Source organism: Lepisosteus platostomus, chromosome 2 (genome assembly GCF_059453375.1).
Source record: "Lepisosteus platostomus isolate fLepPlt1 chromosome 2, fLepPlt1.hap1, whole genome shotgun sequence".
In the NCBI taxonomy this organism is placed as follows: domain Eukaryota; kingdom Metazoa; phylum Chordata; class Actinopteri; order Semionotiformes; family Lepisosteidae; genus Lepisosteus; species Lepisosteus platostomus.
The window spans coordinates 51,368,360-51,382,379 of NC_142612.1; the positions used below are offsets into that span (position 1 = coordinate 51,368,360).

At 38.7% G+C, this 14,020-nt stretch overlaps 2 protein-coding genes across 2 annotated transcripts in view; both read left to right on the plus strand.

Moving 5' to 3' along the window:
* The window catches only part of LOC148676435 (uncharacterized), a 54,058-nt gene extending 40,791 nt beyond the window's left edge, over positions 1-13,267 (plus strand). The window contains exons 3-6 of the mRNA XM_088608045.1: positions 10,635-10,667; positions 10,985-11,110; positions 12,279-12,334; positions 12,882-13,267. Of these exons, the coding sequence (XP_088464171.1) occupies positions 10,635-10,667; positions 10,985-11,110; positions 12,279-12,334; positions 12,882-13,025 (359 nt within the window). The 3' untranslated portion in view covers positions 13,026-13,267. The remainder of the gene's footprint in view (positions 1-10,634; positions 10,668-10,984; positions 11,111-12,278; positions 12,335-12,881) is intronic.
* Positions 7,551-10,600, plus strand: LOC148676437 (uncharacterized). The gene is made up of 4 exons (XM_088644115.1): positions 7,551-7,697; positions 7,994-8,391; positions 8,926-8,953; positions 9,235-10,600. The coding sequence occupies exons 1-4, from the start codon at positions 7,628-7,630 to the stop codon at positions 9,432-9,434; spliced, it is 696 nt and encodes a 231-aa protein (XP_088500241.1). The 5' UTR covers positions 7,551-7,627; the 3' UTR covers positions 9,435-10,600.
* Positions 13,268-14,020: the final 753 nt, after the last annotated feature.

Sequence of the window (14,020 nt, forward strand, 5' to 3'; positions counted from 1 at the left end):
TAGCCAGTTCCAACAATCACGGCCCTTGCACCGTGCACCACTCCAGAAAAAGGACATGACATTCCCCTGGTCCAATCTACAAATGGATTGGGTGGGGCAGCTGGTGAGGTCATCCAGAGGGAACAAATATTTCCTCACTGTTACGTGTGCATTCACAAAATGGATTGAGTGCCTCCCAGCACCCAACGACACGGCAGAGACAACTGCAGTGCTGTTGGTGAACCATGTGTTCAGTCGATGGGGACTCCCCCTGAACGTGGACTCGGATCGGGGAACCCATTTCACAGCTACAGTAATGGCAACCCTGTGGAATATGCTTGGGGTCAAGGCCCAGTTGCATATCTCCTACCACCCTCAATCCTCGGGCCAGGCAGAAAGGGCAAACCGAACGGTGGTTAGTATGCTCAAAAAGTTTGTCTCCACCAGCAGTAGGGACTGGGACATTAAGCTGCCCCTGGTTCTGATGGCCATCCGAGCTACGCCCCATTGCTATACGGGGGTCCCACCTTTTGAGATGAAGAGAGGTCGGAAGATGACTCTTCCCCTACACTGTCTTTATGGGGTGGAGGACCTGAGCACAACGGGGGCTGCTACGGCCCATCAGTATGTGTCAGACCTGCGAGCACATCTGCAGGCAACCTTTGCTTTTGCCCAGAACAATCTGGGAAGGAGTGCAGAGGGTAGGAAAGCATACTATGACTGAAAGGCAGTTAACCAGGAACTCCAAGTAGGAGACAAGGTCCTGTACTTCCAATTTGCCAAACCCACGGGGGTGGCCCGGAAGTTCTTACCCAGTTGGACAGGACCCCACGAGATTGTCGATAAGGTATCACCGGTAGCTTATTGAATTCGGATTGAAAAGGGAAGGCAATCTCTGGTCTACAAGTGGGTGCATCGCAACCACCTCCGGTTGTATCGCCCACCTCAAATGGCGCCGGAGGACACAGAATAGGGTTAAAAGTCCAAACCCGATCAAAGAGGGGAGTGCCCCTTTGTAGCTGCAGGTATTTAGGTACTGTAGTGTAGGTCCTGCTATTAAAATATATTCAAAATTATAGTGGAACTGTACCATGTGCCTCATCTGTGTTCCAGAATGGGAATCCTAAAACTGCCACGGCTGGTCCTGACAGTACTGTGGATCGCCTCAACACAGCCCCTTGAAGTTGTGGAACCCGGTCCTCCTACCGGCATAGTCCTGCAGGACGCTACCGGATTGTTGTTAACAAATTGCAGAACATATACTCAGCGAGTGTATGTACGGCTGGACCCACATGATGTGTTTCGGAAGCACATCAACATGAACAGTAGGGTGTCCTATCATGGTAGGCAGTGGGCTGGGGATACTATATGGCATGCCCAGCTAGACACTATACACATGCTCCACCAGCTGAGGAAGGCAACAGTCACCCAGGAGGAGATGACAGGCCTCAGCCGCCCCAAAAGGTTCTTAGGGGGTCTGATTGCTGCGGCCTCCGCCGTAGGTTCGCTATTTTCAGCTGGTCTGTTTGCTGCTAACACTGTCACCCTGACCACCCTGAGAAGGCAGGTGTCTGGGTTACGTAAGGAAATGCCAGAAATTTATGACAGGCTGTATCAACAGCAGCAGCGGCTGTAAAGCCTAGGGAAAACCTTACAGGGCACAATTTTAGCAGTAAACCTTCATGCAGCAGTGTTAAATAACACCCTCCACACCGTGGGCAGGATTGTCGACGTGCTACAGTGGGACTATGCTTATGTGCAACAGGTCAGAATGCTGATGCAGGATCTGCTTAGTGAGCTTAGTGCCACGGTAACTAGCCTAGCCATGGGACAGATTCCAACCTACTTGGTTCCACTGTCCTTAGTAGAAGAAGTACTGAAGACAACCACTTCCGAGATGGTGCAGCCATTGCAAGTACATCTTGCATACAGTCTAGGCAGTGCCATTCCCATACATGTCAACCCCGAAGCCAAGGAAATAGGTTTCCTGTTGAACCTTCCCATCGTGAGTAGCAAGGACATCTATAGGCTCAAGTCTATATCGAACGTTGGCCTCTGGAGGGGGGACATGCATGTGAAGTTGACCACCCCACCGCTCGTAGCTTACCAGGAGGATGATCCAAATTTGTACCTTGTTCCAAATCTGGAACTGTGTATATCAACGAAGGATATCCACTGGGTATGCCCAAGTAAGCCATTCCTTAGGGACACAACTCAGAGGTTGTGTGGTATCAGAAAGGGGGCTGCCAGAAAAGTGTAAAGCCACAGTGACGAGCAAAAGTGAGGTTAACGAACCCCAGGTTGAGCAGGTGGGAAAGAAATGGCTGGTCAGCAAACCACATTTAACTGTTACAATAACCTATGACAGACATGATACAGCTACCGAAGTGCAGCTACCCAACCAAACAGTTTCTCTACAAGTTCCTGAAGGAGCTATAGTGCATCTCAACGATTAAGCACTATATCACCTGGAGTCAGAACTGTATGAAACGGAACTCGAGATTGTGGACACTTTCAGAGGACACAGCATTGACTTGGATGAGAGAATCCAAGAGACAGTAAGTCTTGAGGGTGTACAGGTAGTTGAATTTGTTCTCAACGACACAAACTTAAAAACTACGCTGGTAGGTCCCAAGCACAGTCGTTGTGGATCCTCTGGGGTGCTAGGAACAGTAAACGTGGTCATCTTGACACTGCTGCTGGGTAGCTGGATCATAGCTGGGGTAATGTGTTGGATGCTGTTCTCTTGTATCAAAGCCTTGCGTGGTAGTTTGAATGAGACAAAGGGAGCAATGGTGTATCACCGAAATCAGGTAACCACTCCCAAACGTCTGCCTGCTGCAGAGCTATCCGATACTGATAGTGAACTGCTGGAAGTTTAAGGTCTAGGGCTAATGATGATGCCCGATGCCTCATTTCTATGTACCTTATAACTGAGAGCAGGTATACGCAATGTTCTTTCCAACACTATTTCCTGTACAAATTCTCGAGAGGTAATGTGAATATTGGGTGGTAGAATCCACCGTGGTACAACAGACATCACTTAACTCTGTTTTTGTTTTGAAGGCAACAACGCCTCAGGACCTCGTGACCTTCAAAAAGGGGGGATATGTAGCGGCAATGCTTGTTAATAAGACAAAATTAAGCATTGGTATGTGGTCCTTAATGAGGCCCCATCTCACCCTCCATCTCTGTGGTGCAGCCACAGAGAAAGTATTCATGCAGGCTGATTTAAGATGTTTTCTTTTGATAAGGGACAGCTCCCAGACGGGGATGCACTTAGCTAAGCCTGGCTATCATGATCAATGGTCATCCATTGGCGCCTATCAGTCTAGGAAGTGCCGAATGGACATCTGGACTGCATTCTTAAGTGTCAAGAGTAAGTGACTTATATCTCACCTTGACCAACCAATCAGGGACTGGCAGGGCGTGGTAATACCACGTGGGTCTCCAATGCCCGCCAAACTCTCAACCAATCAGCACACATCTGTGTCTTGGTCAAAAAGGGAGCGCAAGCTCAGATCGGGGCTCTCCTTGGCCATTTTCGCGCATCTTCAGAGACAATCACGTGACAACTGCTGTTGTCTGCAAAGGGACTTGGACTTTGTTCTAAGCGCGAGGCCGAGGATCCCGTACGTACTCAGAATTCTGCCAACGTGAATGTTCCGCTTGATCAACGGCAGCCTACAGTTGGACCCTCGTCGACAACCTGAATAGCTTATTCAGAAGCAGCGCTGGAACGGGAACGAACCAGCTTCTTCCCAGGCAAAAGAGTGACTTGTGAGGACTCGCGGTCACACTCTGTGCATAGAGACTTTCTACTAGCCAGCCGGACTGCTGGTAGATCCCCTCGGAGCAACGACTGCCCTGCGCGCCGCAGTTAGATTCCTCCGCCCGTCCTACTCCACGCTGCACCTTGACTGGTTGGCCGGTAGCCAGAGGACGCCGACACAATACCCATTGGACAACCGCTGGAACAGAGGCTGCAACAGAGCCTGTCAGCTGGTTTGGTTTTCGTGCCGGGAAATTACAAATCCATACACAGTGGATAAGTAAACCCCATGTTCTACATTGCATCTCGAGAATTCAATTGTACCTCGACACAAGTTGTTATCAATTTAATTCATGAGTAATGTATTTACTTCCGAGTTTAGAGTAACAGTGGGTAATAACACTGATTAGCGATTTGGTAACCGAACGATATATATTGACATATATTCTCTGTTGTGTATCTCTTTGTGTTTGCATCTCTTCGAGATTATATACCTTGTATATTGATAACCCTCACAGTAAGGTCTGCCACTCGTATCCAGGCAGACTAGTATATGTTTGGTGCACAATTTATATTAATAAATGTATCTCGTGTATTGAACCCGTGTGTGTGCGTTGTTAGTTGTTCTGACGATTGATTTTCTAAAAGCCCCAATGAACAACCTCGTGATTACTGCTACAATTAATAATTGTCTCAGTAAACCCATCAAACCACTACATCTGTATGGAAGCTTATGAGCGCCACAGAGAAAAAAAACTATTTTGAGGTTTAAACCAGATGTGGTGTTGCATTTAAACTAGAAAATTATTACATTTATACAAGTTAAAATTGCGTTAAGATGTGATAATTATTTTCAGAACAATAGTGCCTACTATTTTAATATCTTGCATTATATATGCAATCATATTGTCCCAAAACAGCATTGACTTTAACAACAACAGATATAGTATTGCCACACTACATTTTTTGGAAAACAAAATAATGTACACAAGCATGTGTATTGTCAGATGTAGATAAAAAGAAGAACACCCTTTGTGAATTCCTGGGTTTAATGTGCGGCATTTTCGTCATTTCTGTGACAAGTGCAATTTAAAAAAAGAAGGTTCGAGTAATCCTTGAGTGAACTCAGGAAATGTAAACCAAAAGACTAAAGAAATCCGCTTTCGAGAAAACATTTGCAAAATTTCTCAAACTGCTTCAATGTTGTCCACAGAGTAAAATCCTCTAAGCTGAATGCCATGATGTACTCACCACAAATTATCTCTACACAGCACCCATAATACAACATACCACTTAAAACTTAAACAAGCCCAAGTGCACACTGACCCCAAGGAAAAAAAAAATACCCGCTCCACAAAACAGATCAAAGATCCTAAACCAGCCCCCAAATATATTACATCCCTACTATAGTTGTGGTGAAAGTGGGGAGCAACATAAAAGCAGGCTATAACAAACATGTAGACACAAACTGAATAACAATACAAATTGTGTATTTGCAAGAAGACCAAATAGAATCATTTAAAATAAGTACTTCCAAGATAAAGATCACAGTAATATACTCTTATATTGAAACTAACATTCTATGGGCACTACACAGTGGGGGATGCTGCCCACTAACTCCCATTCCTGAAACCTTCACAGGGCCAGCTTTACATAACTTATTCTCAAGTGGCTACATTTTGATCTTGCCTTAATGAAACCAAAAATCCAGACATTTGTAAGCATATGTACTAGTTATCTGGCTGAGTAATCTCACTGTGTTAAATGTCTCCATGGTGCTCAACTAATCTTCACACACTCAGTTTGATAAAAAAAATTGTGATCCCATATGCAGGCATGAAATACAGTAGGGTTACTATCTTTTATTTAAGGATCTGAGATTTGTTTTACAATTTTATCGGTTGTAGCTGTTAATACAATGGCAAATATAATTGCAAGTCTCTCACAATAATGTTATATGCAAACTATATTCATATTTCTGATAATGGTAAATGTCACTGTATGTCAAATATTAATATTAATATTGATAACATTAATGAACGTCCAGACCATCTCCGGGATGCTTGGAAAGAGCAAGGAAATTTAAATATGCTGTTAAACAGAAATTGCATTTTTTTTTTGTATATAGCATTTTGTAAACAAAGTTGCACTTGTAGTGCATAGCACCTCAGCTCATTTTTCTTCAACTGGAGGGATTATTTAATATGAGTCAATGCATTATCTTCTTGCAGTAGGGGGTAGGAAAGAAGGATGGAGGATGTAGATGCTTTAATTTCTGCTCTCTGTCAATACATATTCACAATAGTCATGGATGCAGTTTTAGCTTAGGAAATTAAATCCCCATGAACCCCACAAGTTTAATTAGGGTTACTAAGTAATTCCAGGTTCTAATATACTCTTTTAAATACAAAGGTTTTAATATATTTCCATTATTCAAATCTTAAATAAATTCTCTAATTAAAGGAAATTAATGTGTAAATTATATTGACATTGTTTATTAATTTTATATATTACAGTATGTTAAATATTCACTTTACATTCATGATCTCTTAAAACCTTAGCGGTAAATTGGTAAGTAGTAAATTGAGAAAGGAAGACAATAACTTCAGCCCTAACCCCCACCCCCTGAACAGACTGAGAAAGGTGTTACATTCAGTCAAAATGGTGCAGTGTCATAGAGTTCAGCTCCTTGGTAAATTAATAAGAGGCTATGAACTGCAGTAGTAGTTAAAATGCACTAAGGGGTTAATAAACATTTAATACTCATACCGATTTGTTTGACAACTACAGACAGCTGCGCTAGTTTAAGGATTCTCTGTGGAAAGTGTCAGTTTTACAAAGTAGGGAAAAAAGTGATATGCACTGGAGTCCAAGACACTGCAGTTCATATCACTCTGCAAATCACAAGTGGCAGCCCACTGAAGCTAAGCAGGTGTGAGCCTGGTCATACCTGGATGGGAGACCTCCTGGGAAAAACTAAGGTTGCTGCTGGAAGAGATGTTAGTGGGGCCAGCGGGGGGCACTCACCTGCAGTCCATGTGGGTCCTAATGCCCCGTATAGTGACGGAGACACTATACTGTAAACAGGCGCCTTCCTTCGGAAGAGACGTAAAACCGAGGTACTGACTCATTAAAAATCACAGGGCGTTTCTCAAAAAGAGTAGGGGTGTAAACCTGGCATCCTGGCCAAATTTCCCATTGGCCATTACGAATCATGGCCTCCTAATAATCCCCATCTATGAATTGGCTTCATTACTCTGCTCTCCTCGGCACTGATAGCTGATGTGTGGTGAGCATTCTGGCGCACTATGGCTGCCGTCGCATCATCCAGGTGGATGCTGCACATTGGTGGTGGAGGGGAGTCCCCATTACCTGTTAAGCGCTTTGAGTGGAGTGTCCAGAAAAGCGCTATATAAGTGTAAGCAATTATTATTTTAATATCTCAGTATATCTACAGACACATCACACATTTTAGATGGCTGTATCTTTACAAACACCATACAGATAACATCCCAGGTCCAGAAATAAACCCAGGTCCCCAGTGCTGGCAAGGATGCAATTCTAACCACAGCTCCACTCTGCAGCCTTGAAATACTGTATATATCTCAGTCAAAAACTCACTGTGAAATCACTGATCATGATGTTACAAGAGATGAACATTTATTGGCTTGACTATAAATAGCTTTCAACATGTTTTTTTGTGAATTAGCCAATCAAAGGCTTCAGACACTATGCTCTCATGTCATGTATAAAGAGGTTGAAAGTGGTTACAAATCTGAAGACTTTGCAAGACTTTGAAAAGGAAACATCAAAATGAATAAAATGATAAGACTTTTTTTACTTTTTGTTTTTTTATCTAAACAATGTAATTTTTAAATGATTATATTTTTTGTGACATACAATAATGAACTTAAACAAGATCAACATTTTTATCGGACAGACAAATGTAATATGATGTAGAATTTTATATACAGTTTAAATAATCTGATCTGCAAATTGAAAATATGCTTTCAGGATGACATGCACTGTTTATGAAGAATTACATTGTAGAAAATAATTTTGTGAAGTTTGAAACAGAGCTGTACATTTAATATTATACAGTGTACAAGTGGTGCACAGCTACTTGCAAATTTTTGGTATTCCTTAAATTATTAAAATTCATTACTTAATGGGAAAAGTCCATTGAACATAAATAATTTAATAAGTTTCTATTTTGTTTGCTAAATATTGTTTTCTTTCCAGGTTGGATTCTAAGTAACATCGTTAAGCAGCATCAGTCTTCAGTGACAGTTGAGCTAGGAGCTTCTGTTACACTGGAGTGTCTTTTACGACAGACCTACCCCAACAGTGCCGTCAACTGGTTCAAACAAGTCCATGGGCAATCACCTACACTCATCGGATCAGTTGAGAAAAATATATCTTATTACAATGAGTTTAAGAACAATGAACGTTTTTCAATAGCAAAAAGAGAAAATAATTTAACGTATTTCACAATTTCCAATATTCAGTGGTCGGATATCGCCAGCTACTATTGTGGAATAGTAAGGTTCAAAACTGTGATGTTTGGGAATGGAACTTTCATACAACCTAAAGGTAAATGTACCTTCGACAGATACATCTTTTACTGTTTCCTCATATTGGCCGTTTAAAAATATTAAGAACATTATTTTTGTTAATTAATTTCATTCTTATTTTAAACTGTGAGAGAGTGTTTCTTTTTTGATGAGTCACTTGCTCATGCAAGTTTCTTTCAGACATTAACTATTAAACCAATTTAAGTATTTAAATTACTTAGAATTACCCAAGTAGTAATGGTTTCTAAAACACGATTCTAACAATATATCCAGAAAATATGGGCATTGGATTTATTGGTCCCTTGTAGTATCAAAAAGACTAAAAATAATGACAAAGACTAGTTTTTTTTGTCTGTTAATGTAGAGAAAGACATAAATAAATTAGTAGTTACTTTCACATTAATAGAGATGCCCTCTACCACATAATTTGGTGATTAACAGATTGCTTATTGTTATAAATTGTCCATCTTCATTCTTGCAAATTAGGACATTAAGACAGACAATCCTCTCTAAAACTGTCAATTAGAATCAAAATTATAATGGGGTCCAACAACAGATTTATTGCTGTAAAGTAGCATGTTCATTATGTCTGAATTCAAGAGACATTTTCCATTTTTGGAAATTTCCAGTATGTTGTTAATTACATAAATTAAACTCACTTTAAACAAACACTTCAGCTAAATTAGGTCATAACTATTTCCACAGGATACTTAACTGTCCTGCCACTGATGTTGTATTTCAGTCACTCAGTCTCTACCAGTACTTTAAGAGCTAATGATTTAGTACAATTTATTAACATTTTATCACAGTATAAATAACTCATTTTTGTTTTCAAAATCTTTACTGATCGTTTGGATTCTCAAGGGCTTTATTCAGTAAAACATTTTATTTTTCAATCTGAAACATGAGAAATATATTTTTTTTCTATCTTCAATAAAAAGGAATCAAATAGTTGTATAGAGCAGCAGACTGTCCAGGTCCAGCCAGGAGATGATGTGACTCTGCAGTGTACAATACACACTGAGACCTGTCCAGGAGAGCACAATGTGTATGCTGGGACTTACTACCTTGCTGTAGCCACTTGTGGGGAAACCCTGTTTGGAAATTGAAGACTGCTGAGGATAACATTTAAGCTATATTATTTCTTACTATAAAGTAAAAACTTAAATTTAAATTTAAAGTTAAATTTCCAGTACATTAAATGTAATGGTGTACATGGAACACAGAGGAAAAATGTTTGACTACTTGATAAACAAAAGAATGTTAAATGTTTGAAATGTATGTTTTATTTCAAATTACAGAGATTCTGCGTATTACTGTACATATATAAATACATATCACATAACACAGTATAAAACTTTCAAGTTTACTTTGCTAATACATTTAAATTTCAAGATTTTTTTCAATTGCAAATTATTTCAATCTTCTGCAGTAAGGAAGTCTTAAAGTGAAGATCACAGTATGCACAGTGGTTTGTAAGAAGTATTAACCCTGCACCAACAATGTTACATCTTTCTGAATTACAAAATGGAGGCACAGTTTTTTATAAGCTTTTATATTCGAATTGATCACTCGAAAAAGATGATGAGGTTATGTCCCAGGAAATAGGCAAAGAAGTAATATAAATGTACTAATTTCATAAATGTCCATACTTCCTGGCAAAAAGTGCCCAAGTTCATGGGAAATAGTGGATGGACTGCAATAGTGAAGTAATCATACGTTTTCTGCTAAATAAAACTTGAGATGTTGACTGGACCACTTTTTTCCTTCTCAGAATGGCTTAGGCCTTGTGCTTCAGATCTTTTGTTCTGCTGTAATGTGAATTTTCAACCCATTTTTAGATTTTTGGGTGTCTCATTTGAAAACAAGAGATTTTAAAATGCAAGTAAACAAGTTATTGACATAAAACTATGTATATAATTTATTTACACTATACATTTACAAAGTGTTTATACTTTATATGAGAAGATGCCTTTTATTAAATATATTTAAAGGAACATAAGTAAAAGTCAATCCTAAGCAGGTTAATGCTGCCGTTAATATCCTGCATTTTGTAAACAATTTATTAATGGAAATTACAGGTCTTGGGTTGCAGGTTTTCTGAGATTACTTGAAAAGTAATTATGTATTAATTGAACAGGGCCATGTGATGGCCTTCCTGCAGTCCTGGCTCTGGCCGACGTGAGTGCTGTGCTCTTTATAATTCTCGTTGTCCTTGTCTACAGACTTTGTATTTGTATTGTTTTTTTATATTTAAGTTTTGTTTTTGCAATTGATGTTCTTGTTCTTCTTATTTTTGAATGAAAAAGCCAACGAGACCGCAGCTGAGAAGCCAAATCCAGGTAATTGTCTCTGCATATCTATTCTCATAGCACTTTATTTTTACCACTTTCTGAAATGCAAGGAAACAAGTTATTAACATAAAATTCTTTATATAATTCCTTAACAATATAAGTTTACAAAGTGTTTATACCATACGTGAGAACACATTTTTATTAATAGAATCCAATCACACATAAGTGAAAGCTCTTAGCAGGTTAATGACACTATTAACATCTAATGTGCTGTAAAGAATTCATGAATGGCAATTGTGGTGCTTATTTGTCAGTTCTTTCTACAATGTCTTGAGTGAGTGAGTACTTTTGTATTAATTGAACAGGGCCATGTGAAGGGTATGGCCTTTTAACAGTCCTGGCTCTGGGTGGCGTGAGTGCCGTGCTCTTGATAATCATCGTTGTCCTTGTTTACCAACTGAACAAGAGAAGAAGATATAATCACAGTACAGGTATTCAGTCTATTCAGGATTGAATTATACAGAACATGACTTGAGAGCAATGCTGCACATATGAACAGGATCATATCGAAATGCATATACTGTATTGATGTGCTACAGAACCAGTTCACCTTAGAAATAAGAAACAGGAAAGGTCAACTATACAGCAGTACAGTGAGCATCAGATTTCAGCTGGCTCAGAACTCGATGAGACATCAATAAAAATGGGCACTCCATGTTAACATTAATACAATGTGAAACTGCCTTCACTCAAGCTATTTATTCTACTTTACTTCTTTTGAAGTATTGACAATGAAACTAATGACCATTGTAGACAAAATGTTAATAAACATTCACTTAGACGTTTTCCTACTTTTAGAAATGAGGCCCACCCAATCAGCAGTTTCTGTGTTTAATAACTTGTATCCAAAGAACACATTTGCAATTCTTATTGTACTCTTGTCAAATTAAGGCTCTGTTTGCAGACATACTGTATACAGTATGAACTCCACTTCTTTTATACTGTTTTATTTCTACTATTTTCCTGTAATCACACACAAACAAGATGTAACTAGAATGTTATTTCCTTTGTGTTATTAGTAACACAATATAGAAAGACCTTCATTGTTCAGATATAACGTGAATAATTTAAAATAAACTCAGTGTGATAGTTGCTGTAACCTTTTTAGTAACAGTGTTCGCATTAATGCTTTCTTACATTTTTTTCTTGTGAAAGAACTTGTGAATTAGCAATTCTGGCACAGAAGTGTATAGTTATTGAGTGATTAGAGTTATGGAGATTTATTTTCATATACCTAGCTCAGTATTGTTGTTGGAACTAGGGTGTTGTGTGCTTACGACTGTTTCATAAATGTGTGTAGAGGTCCAAAATGTAGGAGACTATGACCTAACACTGAGACAGTTTGTCTACCCATTACTTGTACAAAGTATCCACAGTGCCTTCCAGGTTCCTATATCTCAATGGAATAGGAACAAAAATATCATAACAGAATGATTGACAAAATACATAATGTATCTTACTTAAAAATATTTTAAAATGTTGTTATATTGGAATAATAACATTGAACAGAGCAAAGTTAAATATGTCAGAAAATAAATGTCTATTATATTATTATATTATTAAATAAAATATTCTTACATCTTTAACATTTTATCTTAGGACATGTTTCTGAAAATACCCATCAGGCTTCTCATTCCCAGTCTCAAGATGATCAGGTAAAGATTTTTTTACATCAAATTATTTTAAAATCACAGAATCATTTATACCTATATGTGTGAAGATGTGTATTCAAATAAGAGCTAAACAATCTATTCTAAAATGTCATTAATTTTACTATTGATTAGTGAATTATATTATGTTATTATTAAACTGTATGCTATAAGTATAGGGATAGCACACCGGTTACAATTGTAACCTTGCAATTTTTAGTTCCTGGAATTGATTCTGGACTGTGGTGCATTCTGTTTGGAGTTTGTATGCGCTTTCCTCATGGGTTTTCTCTGGGTGCTCTAGTTTCTACTCACCTCCCTATAAGTTGCAAGTTTAATTTGAAAACTAACTGTAAATGATTACTGTGTGTTTGCCCTGCAATGGACTGGCATTCTGTCTACCATGTAGGTAGGCTCCAGGATACTGTAACACTATGGATATTCGTTATAACAGAAAATCAATTTGTGTCCATATGAATATTGCTTGAATACTGAATATTGGTGAATCTCATTATGTTGTTCTAATTAGTTATTGCTCTGGCTATTTCTGCAGAGAGGAAGCAGTGATGTGCTCACGTATGCTGCCCTGGAATTTTACCAGAATAAACGGAGTACTGGGAAAAAGAGAAGAGAAATGTGGAAGGAATCTGAGCATGTCTCAGAGTATGCTGCTATTAGAACTCTGGCCAGAAGATAAGACATATAATAGACCACCTCAGATATAGATGATGAGAGTTACAGTAGATCCAGCACATTTGAGAAAAAAGATCTGAAACAAAACTGCAAATCTGCAATGAACAGGCAAGATTATCAAGGATTAACTGATGTACACATACAGTATATACATGATTTACAAATGTATATAAAGAAATGACAGAATTTTAGAAAAAGGTTGTGTATTAAGGGTTTATAAATGCTGTATAAATAATGAACTAAGAAGGATTCACAATTTATTGAAAATGAACAAAGTATTAATTAAGGATTAAGAAAGGTGTTCTTACAGATGCAGCCATTCAAAGTGCGCGGTACAGACACGTACCACAGGTAATTGGCTGCGGTGTCGCGTATCATGACGCAATTTGACGCTGGGTACCGCTGTACGTGATTGGTTGACCGACAGGGGCACTCGTGGTCCGTTGGTCTGTCGTAGAAAGACTTACTGTAAACGTCTTTACTGTGCCCGTTGTAGATATTGAATTTTACCACTGAAGGGAAATCTTAGTAGCTGAGCATAAAAAGAATAGGAGCATACTGTAACGCGTGTGAAGGCCATAAACGATATTAATTTTGGAACATAAATATACAGTATATAGCTGGTCTTGGTACTTTAAAGAAAAAAATACACACCAGTATTCCATTTCTCCCTAAACATTTTAAGCTTTGAAGTCTTTAACTAACGTGATACCGGAGTCAACAAGCATACTTTTAGAATTTGATTAATAGGGAATATAATATGGAATTGCGTATCTAAAGAATTTAATAACGTTATGATTATATTCGTGTACTGCGACAGGGCTGTGTAGTGCTGTTTCTCCTCCTTGTTCATGCAAGTTGTCTTGTAGCCTACTGGTCTACGTGCGTGACTAACAACGCACAGGTTGTGTGTTCGAATCCAGCTGGGGCTGGACTTTTCTTTTAACAAACATTTCTTCGAAAAAATAGAATAGCGATATTATGGACAATCAATTGACT